Genomic DNA, 21,616 nt, shown 5'->3' with positions numbered 1-21,616 from the left:
TACATGTTCCTTGGTCCACGCATGAAGCTGCTCATACACAGCCCAGTGTCGCAGCCATGACTTACATGAGCAACCCCAGCGAGATGGGCAGGAGTGTCTCATGCGTGTGGGCTTGGGTTGAGTGTGCCTCTGCCATTCCTGCCATCTATTGCTTGCTAATGCTCTTGCTTATCTTGCCACTTTATTCCCCAGGTACACTTTCACTGGCATTTACACTTTTGAGTCATTGATAAAAATATTGGCGAGAGGATTTTGCATGACAGAATTCACCTTCCTTCGAGATCCATGGAACTGGCTGGATTTCAGTGTTATTGTTATGGCGTAAGTAACAGTCCTTTATATTTTTCAAGGCAGCGATATGCAATAGAACTTTTAAAAAAATTGTCTGGCTGTTCTCTTTTTTCACTCAAATTGTACTGAAAATGAGAAAATGCTGAAGTGTAGTAGGATGGAGTTTGTTTTCCTGAGTGGTTTCAGAGGAAGAAGTCAGAGGAATTCTTGGTTCTGTTCTCTCAATTCACTAGACAATTTTGGAGAAATTATTTACTCTGTGCTCCATAGGGAGAGCTGTTTGTAAAATATCTATAATAATACTTGCCTATCTAATGTGGTTGCGGGAAGCTTCAGACTCCTGAATAGAAAGTGTTATAAGTGTGACTGAATACCCGTGTATTTAAATCCCTATTTATACTCTATCCATAACACCACCAAAGCTGTTTTCGCGTTCTTCACTTCACAAAGCCTCTTCACACTGAAAGTAATTACTATTTTACTACAAAAGGGAATTAATTTAAAGGCCTCTGAAACTTGTTATATATGTTGGGAATAGAAATTTGGCCCCCAACAAGATATTCCCCTTCAGCTGTATACTTCTACCTAGATTGTTAGAGTTCACTCAGGACATGTGGGGTTCTGGTGCTTTGAAGGAGCTGATGGATTTGTGGCATCTAGACAGCTAAAAATACATGGGGCTAGGGGAGCAGTCAGCCAACGCTCACAGCGGACACAGGGTCAGCCCAAGCTCTGGCCAAAGGCAGATGTCTGACACTGTCGGTATCTCCAGCTGAACTAGAAATCCAGATTTTCTTCATAGTCAAAGATGAGAGAAAAACACGCAATGAGTACATGTCATCTTGAAGTGGAAGCTGGTAGAGATGCCCTGAAAGGCCCAGCTTCCTAATTGTAGAAGGATTTCATCTGATCTCCCTGTATTTTCTGCTTAATGATACATGTATTATGTTCTGGATTTAGTTTAGTTCTCGCTGCCCTCTTTAAACCTCATAATTCACATCTTTAGGTGAGATGCAAGCCTGCTAGCACTGACATTTGAGATAAACTCCTGGGCCTGTGACATTTGAATGGCACCAAAACTGGTAAAAAATGTTCAACCAAACTTAGTTCAAACACTAGCGAGGGCCTGGAGTTGGTAGCAATACTCTGGTAGGGTGCAGGGATCAGGACCAATACTCAAGGAGCATCTGAATGATGCTTTCAGGCATATGATTTAGTTTTAGGTAGTCCTGCGAGGAGAAGGGAGTTGGACTCAATGATCTTCATGGGTCCCTTCCAACTTGGGGTATTCTATGATTCTTAGCAGCATTTAGGAGAAGAACAGCAGGGAGATGTGTGAGACTTGTGTGGACTTCATTGGGAAGACTGCCATTTATTTTAGTAGGCTTTGGATCAAAGCCAGCCCTAGGCCAGATCCTGGTATCTGTTACTGCATTCCTATGGACTTGGCTGAACTGACATCTGGCCATCGTGATAAGCTTTTGGAAAAAAAAAAGCAAAACAGACGAGGAGGAACTTTTGGAGGTCAGTACACATTAGGTATTTTTCTCAGCTGAACTTTTCCTCAAGCAGTGCTAAGTGCAATTCTCCTGAACATTTAGAGGCAGGACAGAACAACACAAAGCCTCACCAGCCTGCTCTCCTGTCCATCAGACAGGTGGTAAAAGCTCTGCTCGTGAGACAGGACGTGAGTTTATTTGCAGATCTCTGAATTCAGCACAACATGGAGAGCTTCTGTGCATGGGTTCCCTCTGTTCCACAAGAAAGGAGGCTTTTGAGAGTGTGGCAGAAAGGAGCCGAGAAAAGGACATGAGTGGCAGCTTGCAGCCTTGGCAATGCATCTGCTCCACTTCATCTTCTCTCCTCGGGCAGAGGTTGGGGCATCACCCCCAGCTCTGCAGAACTCCTCTGGGAGCATCTCCTTTACTGTCACTGAAATTCAAGCCTGAACCGTCAGTGCAGGACAAAGTCTGGATACCCCTTAAATTCTATCCACTTTATGTCTGAGTGTTTGGGGCTTAGGGAGCTGGAAGGACGTGAAGGTTTGCACAGAGCTTGAGGTGGACAGTTGCCCAGAGGTGAATTCACTCCCTGCAGGTGTGAACCAGGGGTTAGTGCCCAGAGCTTGTGGGCTTATACCTCTTTTTGCTTTTCTAATTCTTCTAGACTTGAATGGCCACTCAGGGCTCCAGCCCAAGGGTTCATGAAAACTTCCTTGAGGCTTGTTTAATGAGAGACTTGGGTGTCTATGCTTTCTTTCCTAGCCATATTTCCATTTTCTTCCCAAATGGTATTTCATCTCTTAGTTAGATAATCCCTAAAACTGGGTGGCCTGCAAATACAGAAAATCAAACTTCTCAATAGCAAATTATAGCAATGGTTGCGCTCTTCAGAACCGGCATCCATTCCTATTTTTCTTACTTTAAGGCATATTATACTAACATTTTTAGAATAGAAAAAAAAAATTGGAATACTGGAATAGAAAAGAAATAGAGAAGTGTTTTCTTGAGCCCATAGGCAGCAGTGAGAGAGTTAAAAGTGACTGCAATATGATCTGCATATGTACAATGAAACCTCCTTCCCAAGTATGCAAGCAGCGGATAGTACGGAGCGTTGGTTGATGGACTCTATTCTGATATGATTTATCCTTCATATAAATCCAATTTGCAAATAACTTAGAGTAAGACTGATTATACAGGTAACTCTGTCTTTGGTTGTAGCTAGTGTGATGCTAGAGGTATTTCTGTATCTGGAAACAAAGATGGCATGAGGGCTCAAAATGGGAAAGCCTGATGAGGGGCCATGAGATCTAGATGGACCGAGGGTGTTGAGAGAACAGAAAATCCGGCTGTTATAGTGGAACGACCATCACTTGCTTTACAGTTCTTGCAGCATAACTTCTCACCTCCTCTTTTGGGCAGAAACGGCACAGACTGGGTCACAGAGAGTAGTTTTAAACAGCACACTAGAGAATAAGAGGTGCCACAGGTGCCCAGGGTTTTTCTCCCACTCTGTGCTAACAGACACAGCCACGACTTGTGACCCCCTGTGGGGCCATGGGTGGCTTCAGGGGAGATTATGACCCTGTTTAGGTCACTCTTTCCCAGACAAGCAAGTACTTTCCGGAACAGGTGAGGGAGAGGCAGCTGTAACTCTGGGTTGGAAAATGCCCTGCCAAAAGCTTAAAGACAACGGGAAAATTCAGGATGGGAGTTCCAGTTGCTTCTTGCTCCCTAATATGTATGAACCGGTCTGCTGCAATTTCAGCCAAGAAATGTCCAAAATAAACCTTAATCAACTATTGTGAACAAGCAGTAGTAGTATTTGCTTCATGTGCTTGTTCACATATCAAGAATGTGTTTTTACACATCTCTGGTGAGCAAAACCATATTCCCATGCTATTGCTTCTCCCCAAATTATTTTTTTACACCCTTGCATGCTGCAGAAGAGTTTGGGAGAGAAGCACTGGGTAAACCTGGGAAGGAATTACCGAAAAGGTAAACCTTTGCCCAGACTGCCCTATGAGATTATGAAGAGGAGCAGCAATATCGCTCTTCCAGGCAATAATCTGGATTAGCAGGTATGGAGAGGATGCTTTGTCCTCCCCAGAGGCCTTTGCACAAAACCCACTTAAGCAGGCTTTGTAAAATAGCCAGGAGAGTTTTTTCCTTAACATGTAAAAACAAATGCCTCAAGTAGAATATGTAAATTAAATTTAATAGAAGTTTAATTGTGAAATTAAAGGGTCCAAGGGCTGTTTTGCCCAGAAGATACAGTGGTGACTATGCTTTTACTGTTTACTGACTTGTAGGAAATAATTTTCTACGACACTGATAAAACCAAACTCATTCCGCAACCGAGTCTCCTGGGAGCATTGTGCTCAGATGTGGCATGGGTATCCGTGATGACCAAAATAGGCACAGCAGCGAAGAGCTGGGATTGGTATTTTAATCGTAAAGAGTTTTTAGTAGGATTGCAATTACATTCATTCAAAACCCATCTTCCTGCAGCCATGGGGCATGGATTTGATGTACAAAAAATAAAATTTTAAGAATCTCTTAAAAGAGAAACCAACATCTGCTTTACCGCGGAGCACAGCATTTTGGAATAAATAACCCAATAGAAACATTTGCACTGATATTTTCCCATGTTGTCCTATATGTAGTTTGCAGAGGCTATTATGTGAAAATTACTTGGGTATTTGAAGCTTTTATTTTTTTAAGAGCAGCAAAATAACTCTTAATGTTTCCTATAATGTAAGGAATTTTTTGTTAAACTACGTGATGGTAATATCTTTAAAGTATTTATCGGTGAACAGCACAATAACAAAGTTCACCCAGTAGTTTTAAAGAATTGATGCCTCTTAGATAAGTTTAATAGTTCAAGAAACATTTGAAATAATGTGTACTATGAAAAACCCAGACAAATGGCATCAAAGAACAGGCTGAAAAGTGGGTGCACCCCTCATTCGGCTGCATTCACTCCCACTATGTATGCATTCTTCATTCAGACAAGTCTCATACTCTATTGTATAATTCCAAATAACTGTGACTTAATTCTACAGGTATGTAGGAGAATTTGTGAATGTAGGCAGTGTTTCACCTCTTCGGACTTTCAGGGTATTGAGAGCTTTAAAAACTATTTCAGTAATCCCAGGTAAGAAGCCCTGATCCTTACGTTTTGGCTCTCAGCTACAAGTGATTCTCTCTCTGTCTCTCTTTGTCCCTTTGACTGTTGTTTTTTTGCTGGTGTTTTGTCATTGTCTGTGTGTGACTTTCCCTTGTTACAGATACATAACTGAATTTGTGGACCTGGGCAATGTCTCAGCCTTGCGAACGTTCAGAGTACTGCGGGCGCTGAAAACAATCTCAGTCATTTCAGGTGAAAATCAGGTTAAACACTCCGGCTGCCGTTAAAGCCTACATGCCATTTCCAGCAAGCACAGTAATTACAAATGACTTAACCATAGACACTGATCAGGAAATGGAGGAATGTAGGGAATGTGACCTGTCAATAGAATACATTTTTCATATGTTTTCCAATATTGTTTTTGTGGGTAGAAGGAATTAGAGTGCTTTCAAAATTCCAGACCTCACTCAAACGCGTGCTGCTGTAAGAACGGCAGTATGCAGTGGCTCATGAATCACGTACATAAAGTACTCATTCATGAGCCATATGAAAATGGCAATGAAACTCTTTTGAAGTCTTCAGATATTGATTTTTAAAAATGGAAGGTTAATGACCTCAAAATGCATATTTGTGTTTAAGAGCACATCGATAGAGGAATCTAAATCTGTGCTGTGAGCTGAGGTTTCAAGACTGCAGGAACAGATAGCCTAATGTGTCATGGTGTTTATTTGCATGTGATAGAAACGCTGTTTAAATTTCGGATCCTGAAGAGATCACAAAACGTTTTATCATTGATTTCGGTAGATTCGACATTTCACCAACTCATATTTTCTCACATTTTAAAAGATATGATTCCACCCCCCCAAAAAAAAAAAAAATCAGTGTTTTACTACAGATCTGGTAGTGAAAGAAGCTCTTTTTTTCATAGCTTTTTATCTAATCTATTACTATTTCTTAAAATAACACATCATATTTGCTATTAAGTAATTTATGCAGCGATGAGTCCACTGAGGACTGTACTTTCTTGCCAAGCATTATCTATGGACAGGTCTCATTCAGCCTCAGTGTTTAACATCTCCAACCTGCATGACAAGGTAGAGAAGATAGCAAAAACCATGCATGGTAGATTCTATTGGTGATAATCCTGAACAGATGTTGGCAATTACATGTCAAAAATACTCAAAACTTCGAGAGAACTGGTCAGATTCTCACGCACAGCTCTTTAAGGTTAGAAAGGCTTTTCCATCCATCATATTATGCACATCCACACTGTAATACCAATCTAAACAAATTCTGTGGTGGAAACTTTTAAGGACAGCACTCACACAGAAGATAAACTAGAAATGGGAATTCTGGAATCGAGGTGTTAAGAAAACACGTATGAGGGCCTAGGGCTAACTCCCTCATTCCAACATCAAAGTCATGAAAATCAGTGAAATTATTGAAAGAGCAAAGTAATTTTCATCGAAAGTGTACATCAAAATATAGTTTTTAAAGAATACTTTAAGAGGATTAGGTCTGGTATTCCTTGAAATCAGTTCCTGTCTTTAAGTTTAAAAAGAATAGTCGATCAGCAGAGAGGTTTTATTACATTTTCTCTAATTGGATTTACACTGAGAAAGGATTATTTTTTCTTGGGAAACAGAAAGTTCAGCACAGTTTTACAGATCGTGTGGGATGGTAGTGGCTGATCAGAAACCAAATTAGAGTTTCCTAGTTACCTTTGGTAGCGATTTGAAGACTAACTTGGAGGGACAGCGATCTCAGGAAGACACCTTTTGCTTTCCATCTTGTCTCAAGCCTCAGCCTCTTCAGAGCAGAGCCTGTCAATTTTGCTGGGTTATACATATCACAGTTTTCTGCTGTTCTTTATGAGAATTGGAACAGAAGCTTGTTTTACATAAAATGACAAATTTTGGTTGTTTTTTTAGTGGGGAAAAAAAGAGTATTGAGATTCAGAAAAAATTTATTTAAAAGTACATCGAAGCCCTTCAATGATATTAAAACCAGAATTGTTCCTTTTGTTGGTTAATAGAAAAAAAAAAAAAGGCAGTAAAAGGCAGTATTATTTATTAGAGTTATACATAATAACTCACAATCTCTTTTTTTTTTCCTGTTTGATTAGTTTTTTGATAACTGCATTTTTAGGTACAAGTAACTAAATCATTTGCTGACATAACTGCATGAAGATATGCTAATAGAATACCTGGCCTTAGATTTTATTGTCAAGATTACCTGTGCCCTGGGTATGTTTAAATTACAGATGTGGAGAGCTACAAATCACCAAGGAACACCTAGCTGCCTGTAAAACATAGCTAAGTTGGGGTTTTTTAATGTTAGCAGGCAATTTGAGAGGATTCGGTTCATTTTTCAGTTAGACATATATATTTTAAAAGAAATATTGGGCACGATGCTGGGTTTATTTGGAGATCAGAGTTTTTAATGATAACATAGGCTTATGCTGAGATGAAATATTTTTCCAATATAGGCTTAAAAATGAAAAGATGATGAACGCTAATATCTTCCATGAGATTTTTGGGTTCAACTGCTAGAAAGAGGAGGAGGAGGTGGTTATTTTTGCTTCCTCTTTTACATCTTAGGTGAAGAACGCTGAGATGTATTCTCCTTTGCAAATATCTAAGCTTTTCCTCAATAAAATTGATCACACTTTTCCATCAGGTAGTTATGTTTGCACAAACATACTTGGACTCAGCATGCACAGTGAAATTGCTTACCGAAAGTAACGGGCCAAGTCCTTCGTGGTGTAAGGCTTCTGTCCAGCAAAGCACTTAGAGGCTGGTTTTCAAAGGCATTCTGCTTCACTTGAAATCAATGAGCTTCACTATTGACTCCAGAGGGAGTCAGTAAAGCTAACAATTAGTGCTTTTAAAAATCTCACCTACCTTTAATGCCTCACTCTAAGTGCGCAAGCAGGCACAGGGACATTTAGGGGACAAGACTCACAGGTCTCAAAAAGATCTCCCAAAGTCTCAGAGTCCATTCCCCTGGCCTAAGGCTGTGTTCAGGACAGCTCAGACTTGGCCTGATCTTTATTGCCTGACTTCTTCTAACAATCATTCAAGGGTGGAGGTCTCATGGTCCTCCTGAGAAGTCTGTTCCGGCACCTCATTACTTTTGCCATTGGAAGATTTGCACTGGGAGGACATGTTCAGATCCAGATGAGCACCCCAAATACGAGCATCTACCAGCTTGAGCACCCCAAATACGAGCATCTGCCAGCAAGCTGTGTGCTTCCCGCTCACTGGAGATCTGGGGCTCAGTTTGGTTGCCATCATGCCAGGATCTCCTGCTCCCCAGGGCCATGGATCACCTGCAGGTTCTGTCTCTGAATCCAGCCCCCATCCAGCCTCACTCTCTTTGGTGCATTATCAGCTCATTGTTTTTTACCCTACAGCCACTGTGCAGGACGTCTTACCCTCTGTGGCAGCACTTAACATGCTGGAGAACCTTCATGGATCCCCTTAATTCTGCCTTTTCTACACTAAACCCACCCATTTCTTTCTGTTTTCCAGTTGCCCATGATATCGAGAGAAAACAAGCTTTGTACAGTAGCTGGGTACCTGTTTATCCAGACTTATTAAAAGAAAAAAGTTTTTAATTTCTTCCTATATCCCTTATGTTCCGGTGCTTAGAAGTAGGTAACATTTTCTCTATGGGAGCATAAAAACCTTTACCTCTCAGTGATTTTATTTATTAATTAGCAGCTTGCACATTGCCATAGCAACTGGATTCGTTCGTCTTCGATCTAGATAGGAGCCATGGTCAGCAGCAGCACAACCCACTGAAGTCACTCATTTGCCTGCCACTACCAGCGTGTCCAAGTCTCGGTGTGCTCGATAGGAATCCTTCCCATGACAATCAAGGGTCTCGAATCATGGTTTATCTGCATGGAAACCACCAATGTTTTTTAATAACTCCTAACTGAGGCAATGTAAAGCCCTGAGGTACACCCTTCCATGTTTCCTCATAAAAAACTTGCAAAATGCAAGCCATCGTTATCATTACCAGGATTTTGTAAAGTGCCTGTATCCAGAGAAGTTTCACTGCTCTTTCTGGAACAGGCATGTACATCACCGATCTCTCACATAAAATGACAGAATACCGGCGAAAGGTGACCTCATAGAAAATTGGGCCAAGGCACTTTGGGGCCTGATCCAGCTCCCGTTTAAGTTAGTGTGAGTCTAAAGGCTATAAATAGTGCTGCGAATGTTATCCAGTACTTTACTGATAGCCAGAACAGAGCTCAGAGCACAAGAATTAAGGCTGTGTGGAGGAGACTGACCCCCGTTCGCTGCTTCAGTCTCACTGAAGTCCTCCTGCAGAGATAGATGTCATCCTTGTGGTGGGTACATCACTTAGCTCAAGAAGTAACTATCCCAGAGGTGAGAAATCCATGACATATTTACATTTTCCTTGGGGTCTGGCCTGATGGTCACATTTCCGTGCAAAGATGGTCCACATAAATGTTGACAACCATTCAAGTTTGCCAACATGCTGTTAAACTGGCCCACGTGTCAGTGGCTAATGGCAAAATACATTCATCAAGAGTGGACTCCTCTCTCCCTGCATGCACATGACTCATGCAGACATTTCCAAGACACATGCGTATCCTCAGGAGGAGTAGACTAGGTGAAGGCAATCATGGTGCAAGTTGCACTCTCTTTATTTTCGCTTTTTCTTCCCACTCATTTCCAGACTGTGCATGAAAGCGTCTGATGTTCTGGAGGTGATTGCCAACATCTGGTATGGATGTCATACTGAACGATGCTAACACTTTCTCACATCTCGTAGGAGGAATGGATGGTGTTGTGGGATCTTGCCATTTCTCATCGTTTGGTGTTGCTTGCATTTTCTATGGTTTCTGATTTGCATTTGATAACTGATTATTTGATTAACCTCTGATTGTGTTAATTTCTACCTGCATTAACAGGAATGTTTGGGCCAAATCCTTCTTGCTTTCTGTAGACGTCAGGCTGCCTGTACAGCCCTCATTCCACTGATTTTGGATCTCGTGGTGGTGTGCGTGTCATGCAAGCAGGATTTGGCCCGGAAGTGTGGAAAGAATTCAGTGATTCAGGAAAAGCCTGTATCGATTACTCCATAGGGAGTAATCTATAGACCCATTGTCACTAACAAGTGTAGCTGTTACTCAGCCTTGGATCAGACCCTCAGTTTTTGATGCATGCTGCCTGGTTTGATGTTTGACTTGCAAGAATTAAGTAAATACCTTTAATGCCCCATAAATAGTATCTTCTATTAAGCTATATTGCAGTGCTTTCATTGGCACTATTTCAAAGGAGGATTATTTATCTAGAAGATTTAACAGTGCTCTAAATTTGAATACATCTAGCATTGCTTTTGCAAAACATGGGATTGATTCAGAGAAATGCAGAGCACCTGCAAGAGGTTCTGGGTGCCCTTAATTCCCCTCAGCCCTTCCATTTGTGAGACACAGAAAGTTTAAATGAATGGTGATTTAAACACTTTGCTTAGCAGTCTGTTGTGCCAAGAAACTTGATGGATGTTACTTAATTTTCTGGGCAAATTTTGTTTTTAAAGGGTGAGGAAAAAAAACAGTTAGATTGTAAGTATACCAATTCCCAAATGGTTTCCCTGGAAAGTTTTAACAAAGATCCAGGAGGCAGAGTACGAATTATTTTTAAATGGTCTTTAATTACAACAATTGTATTACTAAAGCATTCTCTTCTTAAACTATTTAGGAGCCTCTGTGCTATCAAGAAAAAAAAAAAAAGGAAAGTAAAGCAGAAAGCTTTCTCATAAAGAAATTATTTGATACCTGCAAGGAATGAACTTGTAAAACTAGTAGTATAGGATTACTATTCTATTTAAAACCCCAGTAAGTAAACTGAGAAAAACATGTTTCATGAAATGACCTTGAAATTAAGAATACTGGGGCCTGATTTTGCATACCGATTGTCTTCATCGGTGATTAGGATTTTGTAGGTTTTGTTTCCTAATATTATCCCTACTCACATTAGGACTCCCGTTGTCCTTGCCCATGTAAGATTAATTAGTGCGCTTTCTTAGATGATACTAATGCAGCCTCCAAGCTTGCATTTGTATTACAGACAAATAAATGTGCTGCAGGGGTTCCACAGAAAGTACTGAATTAAAAGAATTTATGGTTTGGGGTTTTTCCCTTTTTTAAGACTCGGTTTATATTTGGACTTCCCAAGTTTCACCAGCTTCAGTGAAGAAACATCTGGGCATCCAAAGGACAGCCAATGATGAGAATCATCAAAAACATTTCAGAATATTAGATAAAATAAAGAATATTCTAGTGACACTGGATAAGGGTGAGACCCCGGGAAGTCCTTCAGAATTGGTCTACAACTAAAAGTAGTTTCACTTCAGGTATAAAGTTCACCCAAGACTAGATAATCAGAAGAGCTATGCTTTTTATTTAAGCATCAAAAAAATAGGTGGCTAAATCTACAGATGGACTCAAAGTTCAAACATGGCCTTTTTCTAGGTACCCGAATAGAACTGACCTCATTTGTAAAATCTCTCTCTGGTGAGGAGTATGAAAATCCAGCTTTTGCCTAATGTTTGTACTACAATATTTTTTGCTTTATTTTTGATTAAAGCATGGAGTTCTCTAACCTCTCCATCTTTACCATGTCACACACTAGCTTTAAAGAGGCAAAAAAATAATTTAGTGGAGAAAGAGAGCTACCCACACCTGATAGGTCAGTCCCTTTTGGTTAAATGGCCATTTTATAGACTTTAACATCATTCCCAGGTTAACCTAATGGCAATACCCTATGCAGGAGTGGAATATTTCACGCTGCTGGTTACAGGGACCGCTGGACCTGTTAGCCATTCCAGCAGCTCATCCTCCTTTGAGAAACTATGATTTCCCCATACTTGAACTGCAGAATTTTAAGCAAGACCAAAAACCCATTGTGCCTTCCTGTGAGTCCTCAAGTACATTTTCATATTATTTTAAATTATACAGCACTAGCTCAACCTTTGTGGCTGCCAAACTCTTGGGGTGGAATTCCAGGGAACTGAGATTTAATGTGTATGATCATATTCAGTGAGCAAATCAATGTGCTACTGAGTATTGCCCAGGAGAATTCCTCCTGTTTCCTCTTTGCATTTTCTTTTTTCCATTTAACTCGATTTCTCTTACTGGTGCCATACTGGTGACACTGATTATCAGAAGCACTGATTACTACTTATTGGATATTAACTAAATATAAATAGGAAAGAAACAACAAGATTGCTACCATTGTGCAACTGCTATTAACGTCCGCAAGTTTAGAAGGGTCTTTTTTTGAAAAGAGTGTTTTTTGTTGTATTCGTGTAATATTCAATCACCTCAAATAGTGCTGATCTCCAGGAACACTTCAAAAGCAAGCAATATCTTTTGAGAAAACAGTATAATTATTTATATCTGTATATTTATAGAATAATAAACTGAAGATAGTGTTACAGGTTGAAATAACACAGGAGAAGCTAATTTGTGTGACCCAAGCCTTTGGTGTTTGTAATAAGATGATTTATCTACATTGTCAGCATATTATAAAACGATTAACTTCTCACAGGTATTGTTGGAGCCTCAGGTTGTTTTACTCAAACAGTTTCCACTGGGTTATTTGATTGCCCATATTATTTGGCTTACCTCTAATCCCAAATTCTTGTTGTCTTAAGCAAATGAATTGAAGGCAGAGGAATTATTCATTTGAGGACAGAGAGCTGGATTTGGGACTGAAATATGTAAAATAATCAGGGAATAAATAACATTTCCGTACCTCTTCATTTGTTTACGTGAGGGATAAAGTTATCAGAATCAACTGAGTGATTTAAAACTAATTCATATTCTCAAAATTTGATGGGATTTAGGCTTTATAGCCTTCACTGCAGCTCCATGTAAATATAAAGACATTCCGTATTTTCTTTATCCATTAATATTTTTGTGTCTCACTACTCCTCCATCTAGTTCTTTCCCTCCATTTTTAAATCAGTGTTTGTGTAAGAGTAATACCAAGACTTCTGTCCAGACAAAAGGCCAAACTAAACGTTCATAGTGATCACTTGTCTCTCGTTTCTGCCGTCAAGTTACAAACACGTAGTAGAAGCCCTTCCGATTTTCTGTTCCATGGAGATTTTCATCGTGAAAAGTAGCTATCTGCAGACATGTTTCAGCCTCTCAGTCTATAAACCTTTGGCTTTTATCTCCCTAGGACTGAAGACCATTGTAGGGGCTCTTATCCAGTCTGTTAAGAAACTTGCTGATGTGATGATCCTGACCGTTTTCTGCTTGAGTGTCTTTGCCCTCATAGGCCTCCAGCTCTTCATGGGCAACTTGCGACACAAGTGTGTCAGGGACTACACCAAGTTTAACTCCACCAATGGCACTTTGTACTTGGATGGTAGGACGTGGAACACCTCAGAGGAATTTATTAGTGATCCAGGTAAGCTTTTCTTTACCCTGTTGTCTGAGGGGGTTTTTTTTGTTTTTTTCTTTTATTTTTATATAGACCAAAATCTATACGTGACTCAGCAAATGAAGCATTATGTGACTACTGGCTCTTCACGATGTTGGTGTGGTTTCAAAAGATCTAGGTAGCATTTTCTGATCTCTGTGGTGCCTTCACAGTTCATATTGAAAGTATTTTTAGCGCTTTACTGTGATACAGACTAAGGTGCTTGTCGCACCATTGATGATTTTCACAGTTTTACGGTGTCTCATGATATTTTTCTTAAAGCTCCCTTTCCTGGAATAAGATGATCACATGAAAATTTCAACTCTGTGTGTCTGCTTTGCATGTTGTTTCTTTAAGACAATTTGTAGCTCTTGCATTTCCTAGCAAAACTTCAAAATTTGAATAAAGAATCTTAAAAAATCAAAAAGCAAAACAGAGCAATTCAGTATTTATTAATCTGAAAAACCCCAAGAGCATTTTTTTTAAGGAAATCTTATGCTATTAGGGCCCTAACTCATTATCTGGGCTGGGCCATCCTGCAGTGTATGGTGTTCTGATGTTTATTATCAAAAGGATTTTTTTCTAGGCCTAAGAAATTTTTAATACTCCACAGTCTACTGTACTTTAAATTACAATTAAATGGGTTCACTGAACTAAATTATTAACATTTTTTTAAAAAAAGGAAGCATTTCATGTAAATAAACTTCAGAATGCCAACAAGTGGCCCAGCTGTTGCTGCACCAAACCCCTCTGAGTCACTGGAGGACCCACACCAATTGCAATGGACATGGACTCACGTCTAAAATATTCAGTGATGCTCTTGAGGGAAGGAAGCAGCCACACTGGTGTGCGTTGGTAGGAATTTATGACCAGTGACCTTTAGTATTTTATTTACTGGAAATTTGGTTGGGAGGAAGTGACGTAGTGTCATGGGGTACCTCTGCTCTGATTGTGTGGACCCCACAGTCCTCATTCCCATATCCCCAACCACCTGCACTATAAAACCCCTGAGCCTGACTCCTGGAAGTTGCCTGGCTGGACCCAGGTTTCTGTTGAATGCCTGGCACCAGGTTGCCTCCAGCCCCTGCTGGCTTCTCAGCATTCTACACCTCTTCAGCCAGGTTGCGTGGTGCAGGGATTGCTCCAAGGGCAGTCCCACCGTTCCCCACTGGTGACTTCTGGCCATTCTGCTCGGTTCCTCTCCGTACAGCCAAGCAGCCCTGGAAGGAGTGACGTTAGAAGAGTTTCATTCAAGGAATAAAAAACCCCAGCATTGGTGTCTTTAATGCATGATGTGGTTGATAAAGCATTAAGGAAGCAGCTCACAAAGCTCTGGCTGAACGAGGGCCATCTTTGGGACTAACCCCGACCATCGGGTTATGTGTCCCTTCAACGTTACCCTTTTGTCAGCTGAAAGGAGAAAGAGCTCTGTGCCAGAGCTAAAAAACCACACTGGACCTATGCTGGCCAGTGATGAGCCTGCTGACATGTTTTCCCACCCATGATCTTTGTGCGTCCAGCTTGGAGATGAGTGCTTGTAGAGCTAGTAAAGATATCTCTGCACCTGTGGTGGATTAAGGCACTTCAAGGCTCCTCCACCCACAGATAACTGACAGCTGCCTGAGGTGCTGCTTTCCTGCTCTCACAGAGGCATTGAGAGACAAAATAGTGATGGCTGGAAGTATAAAGCCCTGCAGCAAAGGTGAAGAGATGAAATGGATCTGTGAAGATAGTCTAGCTCTCTGGAAATGGAAGTAGGGTAAATGTACCACTGGATAGTCTCTATAAAAAAAAACATAGTTAGTCAGGGCCAGTTGCAACCATTCTTGCTTTAAATGGGAGGAATTGTGCCGCTGCTCCAGCATGCCACGAGCAAGTTTATTTGTGTGGCCCTGATATGGGAAGGAGGGGAGATGCTCCCTTAAATCCATTTAGTGAATCCAGCAATGGCTAATATGGTCATGAAAAGATACTTGTTATCACTAAAGGAGATTTACCTATTACAAAGATAATCAACTTGGTGAGATAATAGATTAAAGTGAATTAAAATTTACCATGCAATATTAATAGTAAGTAATAATAATATCAATGAATGCTTTTATGTTTTCATAATATCTGAAAATAAAGACGTGGTGCTTTATGGCAAACAGCAATCAGTTATGGAGGATGGACAAAAGTGATTTAAATAGCTGAAGTGTTGAGTCAGTGCAGCAGGCTACTGAAGAAGTAGAAGAAAAGTAGATTTACAGGAAAAATGTACTGACCTCTGAATAAGAATAATGAAGTGTTCCTCGAAATGCTGGGGAAGGTGGCTTAGCCATTAGGCTAGGGAGAACAATATTAAGTAGGATTTTCATTTAATGTTGACCATTGCACTAAAGCAATTCAGAAATGGAAGGACTGGCTCATTTTGTAACTAGATGGGATAGTGCTTTATATTTCATTTTGCATAAGTATTATGGTGAAATGAAGTGACTGTTTAACAGAGTAGTACTGACCACAATTTAATAACAGTCCGAATTTCAAGTACTGCAGGGAATTAAGCAATACATACAGTTAGATTAAAGTGTAGGCAGACCAAATTAGATAAAAAGAGGAATATATTAAGAAACAGAGTAGCGTCAGTGTTTATTTTGAAGAACTGGGGAAGAAAATTGGCCAATATGTTAAGATAGTAGAGTTCACTCAAAGGGAGCACATACAATTGCAAAAGCTCTTTGGAGTCTCCAAATCCAATGTGGCTGAGACATTTATTTTGGAGCAGGGATACTAATCTAGAAAACAGAAACCTGAAGTACTGTCAGAGATTCATAAGGATACTTACCAAAAAAAAAGGATGTAAAGAAATAAAGGATTGAGAAACACTCAAAAGCAAAATTGGAAAAATGAGTTATTAATTCTGATCATCAGGACACCAAAATGGAGAATCAAAACGGGGTGATATGCCAGTTCTGCTCTGCTTGGAGAGCAGAAGTTTGCTTTGGATTCTTTGGGAGTGTTTTTAATGTTTTAAAGGACAGCAGGGAGCCTCTGAAATGGCATCAGCCTCCTTTTGTGCCTTTGAACCTTTTTTGCATGAATGGAAAAACAAAAATGAGTGGAAGCCCTTAAAAGGGTAATACACTGAAGAATTGCCTGGTGCTGCAGAGGAAATAGCTAAGAGACTTAGTCATGATGTGTAAGGAAATATAAGAACTGGGTTTTTAGTCTTTCCGAGCCCTTTTTAGCTTGAGACAGCTGTGTGCCACAGGCACTTGGTACAGGAGACATTTTGGTTTTGTAGAAGGCCTGGGATAGCTTCACCTCTGCTTTTTTATTCAAGCCTGACTTGGTATCTGGACTAAACTGCATCCTCTTTCCTTAGCTCCTTTCAGCCCCCAGGGAGGGAATCTTTACTCATCTGTCTTCACAACCCTCTTGTTTTCATTTTGTAGATGGGGCAAATAGGCAATTTCTAAACTTTGTTTGGATCATCATTGGCTTAACCACAATTACATGGTTACACTTGATTTTTGATTGATCCTTGAAGAAACACTGTCTGTGCCCCCAGAGTTCAGGAACTCCTGCCCTTAGCTACACACTCAAGACCCACATGTGCTTTCCTGCTCTATCTCTGTGGTCACCACGACTATCTTGCTGCCCAGCACCTCTGCTACCCCTATTCCTGCCTCCACCACCGGTAAAGGCAGTGTATCAGCACCAGTAGTGGCGGTGGCAGGAACTGTGATGGCAGAAGAAACAACATTTTTCCTAAATCTGAAAAAAAAAAAAAAAAAAAAAAATTGTGCATAATAGATCCATAGGCAGTCAGCCCCCATCATCTCCCCTTTCAGGCCTTTGGCTGTTACTTAATATTTCTTGCATTAATTTGTCAATCCTACGTAGCAAGGTTGCTAGCATTGTTGAGAATTGTCAGGTTCTCTCCTCTTCTTACGCATCTGCCACGAGATGATCATATAAACTAAATCCCGTAAGGATCCTATGTATCCACCCAACACTTTGTTCTTTCCATCATTTTGATGGCTTCTGCAGCTTGAGGAAATGCCAGGTAACTCGGGAAGCAAGGGACAGAGCCCTTAAGCATGGGGATTCAGTGGGAAAATTAGCACTGAGATCTCTTCCATTTAGCTTCACTAATCACTGAGTCCCAGTATCCAAAAGTGGCATTCAATATTCCTGATCAGACACTCAAGAAGGGTCTTGGCATTGTCATTAAAAGCTTAATTCTGTGAGAGAAACTTCATCTAAGCTACTGTAGGTGCCTCTGGTTTCTCAGCTTAGCTACTGGTCCCAGCGGTCCTGGTAAGGCGAGATACCTAATTAGTCTCTCCTCAACTCACAGTGGAGATGCAAGTGTAAAACCTGCCTTTTGGTGGGCACATCTATCTCATGATGAACAGGAGGATTTTTCTATTCTTTCCACCAATTTAAATAACTCTAGGTCTTCACAGTTGACACCTCTAGGAAGAGGCTTATCAGAATTATTATTCCAGTCTGGTTTTGCCTCCAATGAGTAATGCTTATCACTGCAAACCTAGGAAGGGGAAAAAGGAAGATTAAGGCAGAAGCAGCTCATCAGGCCTCCCAGCCTCCTCCGTAGGACTGCTCTTTGCCTCTACAAATGGAGTGAGGGGAGGGGGACAGCTGAGCATTAGATAGAATCAAGCTAAAAAATTCCAATGGTAAAGTTAAAATGGAGGCACAGCTCATTCATCTAGGAAAAGACTGACTACTGGCAAGTAATTATTCTTCTACCTGCAATTCTAGATTTGGTAAGGAATTGCAATAAATAAGCCCAAGGAGAGTTATTTTTAGATATTAATAATAACAAACTTGTGAATGTGAAGTTGCAGATGCAGCAGTGCTCAAATATAAAAATAAAGAAAAAAAAGGTAGAAAATAGTGATAGTTTACACCCACAGCATTATGAAAAATATGTGATCAATATATCAATATCAAAGTTGTGAGCTGTCACTTATCTTTAGCAGAGCTAGTAGTTTAGAAATAGCAGCTGATTGAAAAATTGCAAACTTAATTCCAATACTTGTAAAGATTTCTAGGAAAGCAGCTGCAAATAGCATACTTGAAAGCCTGTCTTAGGTTGTGGTGTTTAAATTAAAGATGTATTTGATGAAGTGAAGCTTTATGAATGTGTGAGAGTTGATTGAAAAGTATATGATGCCAGATATGTCACTGGCTTAGAGAGAGAAAAGATGTATCAATGGACTAAGTGTAGTTGACTCACATGGCTGGTGATTGTAGAATCTTTACTGTCATGTTGGTATTCCACTACCAAAATGGATTATTGACTAGTCAGTAAGTAGTAAGTAGAAATCTGAGTTTAAATAGTGTATTCTTTTGTAGAGCAGGGCTCAATGTAAGTGCTGAACGCATAAGAAAAACTTAAAAAACCACCAACTTAAAAATATAGTAAAATTAACATAAAATCACTTTTGAAATTATAGTCTCAAATCCCAGCATTTTCTTTTTCTTTAAACTAAATACCCTACCTAAGACACTCTGAAAGGGTCTTGTTTTCTAAGTATGTTATATGTGTTTTCTCTCAAAATCGGTATCTTGTAAAGTAAAATAAAACCCTGTAACTTCCTTTTGATAATCCTGTCTAAGCTAAGCTAAGCAATAAAAAAATAAAATAATGTTTAAGCTTTATTCACCTTTTACTGGGATTGATAGCTTAAAAGAAGACTTTTCAGGGTTGTTATTTTTTTTTCTTCCAGACTAGTTTCTGGCATTCATTTCATGGTAGTGGTTTTTCTCTTCTTCTGAAGTCAAACTGTGTAGTTACAAAAGCTCTGGAAGAAAAAAGCTTTAATTAAAAAAAAAATCCAGATGAAGATAAAAGTTATATATGTTTTGTCATCTCCAGTTAGACTTGGAAGACTTATGATTGCTTCAAGTTCTATATTTAGAAAGATGTATAAATACATTGAGTTTAGTTCCTTATTTTAGTTACCTAGTCTTTGCAGCTCCCAATTACATCCAACAAAGGGATAGGAGTGATTTGGAGAAGGAACTTTCTGAGGTGGCCTCTGGAGGAGCCCGCTTCATTTTCTATCCCTTAATCATGCTAGGCAGCCTAGGGAGGTGGTCCAGCTAAACCGGACACGTTAGCTGCCTAAGGTTGAGAACTGTGAGCACTCCTCACAGATGACCTTCGGTTGCAGAGCAACTTCCCGAACATTGGTGTGATACCCATCTGAATGATGGTCTTCTTGGTCCTTGAGAAGGGATCACAGGCTTATGGGAAGGAGCTGGTCTTGCGCATGGTGTGAAGGCAATCAGAGCCAGTCTGACTGCTCGGTGCTGATAAATCGGGAGCGGTTCCAGACCAATGTGAAATAATTCCAGAGTCTCTTCACATCCTCCTCTTTGTCCTAGGTGTAACGCACTGTTGAAATAAATGGGCATGGATGTTGAGGCGTGTATCTCTGAATAAATAAAAATACGTATGTGTGTGCATATAGAGGCATGTATATCTTTTCTAAGCTCTGTGCCTGATTATTAGCTCTGCCTGCCGAATTGCTTCATTTTTGCTTTCAGAACCACTGAAATGGAACTGTATGAACAGATATTCTGAAACTGTATGAGAAGTGCATAGAAAATAATGATGTCCAAGTCAGATAATGAATGTAGCCAGTCTGGGGAGAGCTGAAGTGTTTGAGGTGTTGTCTGAGGTGGTAATAGAAGACAGTGAGTGTTTGATGACTAATTATGGAGGTGGAAGGAACGAGGGAAACAATAAATCAGGTTGAGACTGGAATAGGTGTTTTATTATGTATGATTGTGTGTGAACCAATGATTAAGACAAAGAAACTCTCTTCGCTTTCAGAGCGTGCTTGTCAGCGTGGAAACTATTCACATTACTGCACCGTTAGCTGTAAATATTGTGGCTTTGTTCGGGTGCTGTGGATCTTTTGATAAATATCTTCATAAATGCTCAAGCACTAATGCTCTGATGTGTTATTAACATGGTATTGTACCTGTGCACCTTAATGTTTTAAGTTAACTAGAAAAAGAAAGGCCCAGCAGAAGTGCAAGGATCAGAAAAACATAGGAACTGGTACTGTTGTATCCAACACAGTCTCTTCCCGACCTTTCAGTCGTAATTTTTTTGGCCTTGTGGTGAAAGAGTAAGTTCTTATCTTGGAACAGTTTGTAAAAAGGGAGAATTTGTCCCCCAGGTACATTTTTTTTCTCTCATCACTGCATTACTGCTCACAGAATGGAGAGATCTACTAGAGGAAAGATCTGCCACAAAGATTCAGACTGAACATATTCAGAGTTTTCCTGCACCTTCGAATTGTTCATAAACTACTAAATTAATATACCACTTGACTTGCACAGTGATGTGCATCTGAAAGGACCTTGTCTGTGCCTTTTGGAGCCTGTCCATGGGCTTCTGCTTGCTCTGGGTTCAGCAATAATGTGCCTTGCAAAAGCAAGAGGTAGCTTTCACTTTTAGCTCTCAACGGAGCTAAAAAAAAATTTTCTCCTAATACTTTTCGTCAATGCTGAATTCACCAAGTGAGATGGAGATGAAATATGGGAATTGTCAGGCTCAATCTGGCCTTGGTATTCCTACAGCAGCATCTGTCTGCAGCACAGAGCAGCCCCACGTGTTCCAGAAGAAATAAATACAGCCTGAAGTATAGATATTTTTCTCAATTTTTCTTAACATTAACTATTATAACTCTGGATATCCTTATCTATGTAAGCAACAAATCTCTCTGAATGTTTTGGCCACAGGGGCAGCTTGCAGCAGTAACTTCAGCGGTTGAAATGGCAAGCATAGTGAAAAATACTTCTGTTATCTTTAGTTATGAAATTTTTCCTTTTTTTTTTTTTCTTTTTTTACCCCTCCATTTTCTTAGGGCAAAAAACATTATTATCATGTTCTGTGACCGGGAGCACACAAATCTCCCTGTTCTCATTTTCCAGAATGCATGCTATTTCTGACTCAGTTAGTCACCTATTTTCTAAGATACAAGATCTCAATTTTTTCAATTGCTCTTCTTATTAAACTTTTCACAGTCATTTTCATTACCCACTTCTCAATACCCTCCAGTCCAGCAGTCACCCTATTGAAAGCAATGCTGTGGTCTGTTTTCTGGGTCATAGAATCATTTAGGTTGGAAAAGACTTTCAGATCATCGAGTAAACCTAGCACTGCCAAGCCCACCACTAAACCACATCCCTAAGCA

At 40.0% G+C, this 21,616-nt stretch overlaps 1 protein-coding gene across 1 annotated transcript in view; it reads left to right on the top strand.

Moving 5' to 3' along the window:
• The window catches only part of SCN5A (sodium voltage-gated channel alpha subunit 5), a gene marked incomplete at its 5' end in the record, with an annotated part of 185,797 nt that overhangs the window by 10,822 nt on the left and 153,359 nt on the right, over positions 1 to 21,616 (top strand). The window contains 3 exons of the mRNA XM_082015636.1: positions 193 to 321; positions 5,081 to 5,172; positions 13,152 to 13,382. Coding sequence (XP_081871762.1) covers positions 193 to 321; positions 5,081 to 5,172; positions 13,152 to 13,382 — 452 coding nt within the window. The remainder of the gene's footprint in view (positions 1 to 192; positions 322 to 5,080; positions 5,173 to 13,151; positions 13,383 to 21,616) is intronic.

Source organism: Phaethon aethereus (assembly GCF_964289735.1).
Source record: "Phaethon aethereus genome assembly, chromosome: 2".
Lineage (NCBI taxonomy): Eukaryota > Metazoa > Chordata > Aves > Phaethontiformes > Phaethontidae > Phaethon > Phaethon aethereus.
This window is presented reverse-complemented; position numbering and strand designations above follow the sequence as displayed.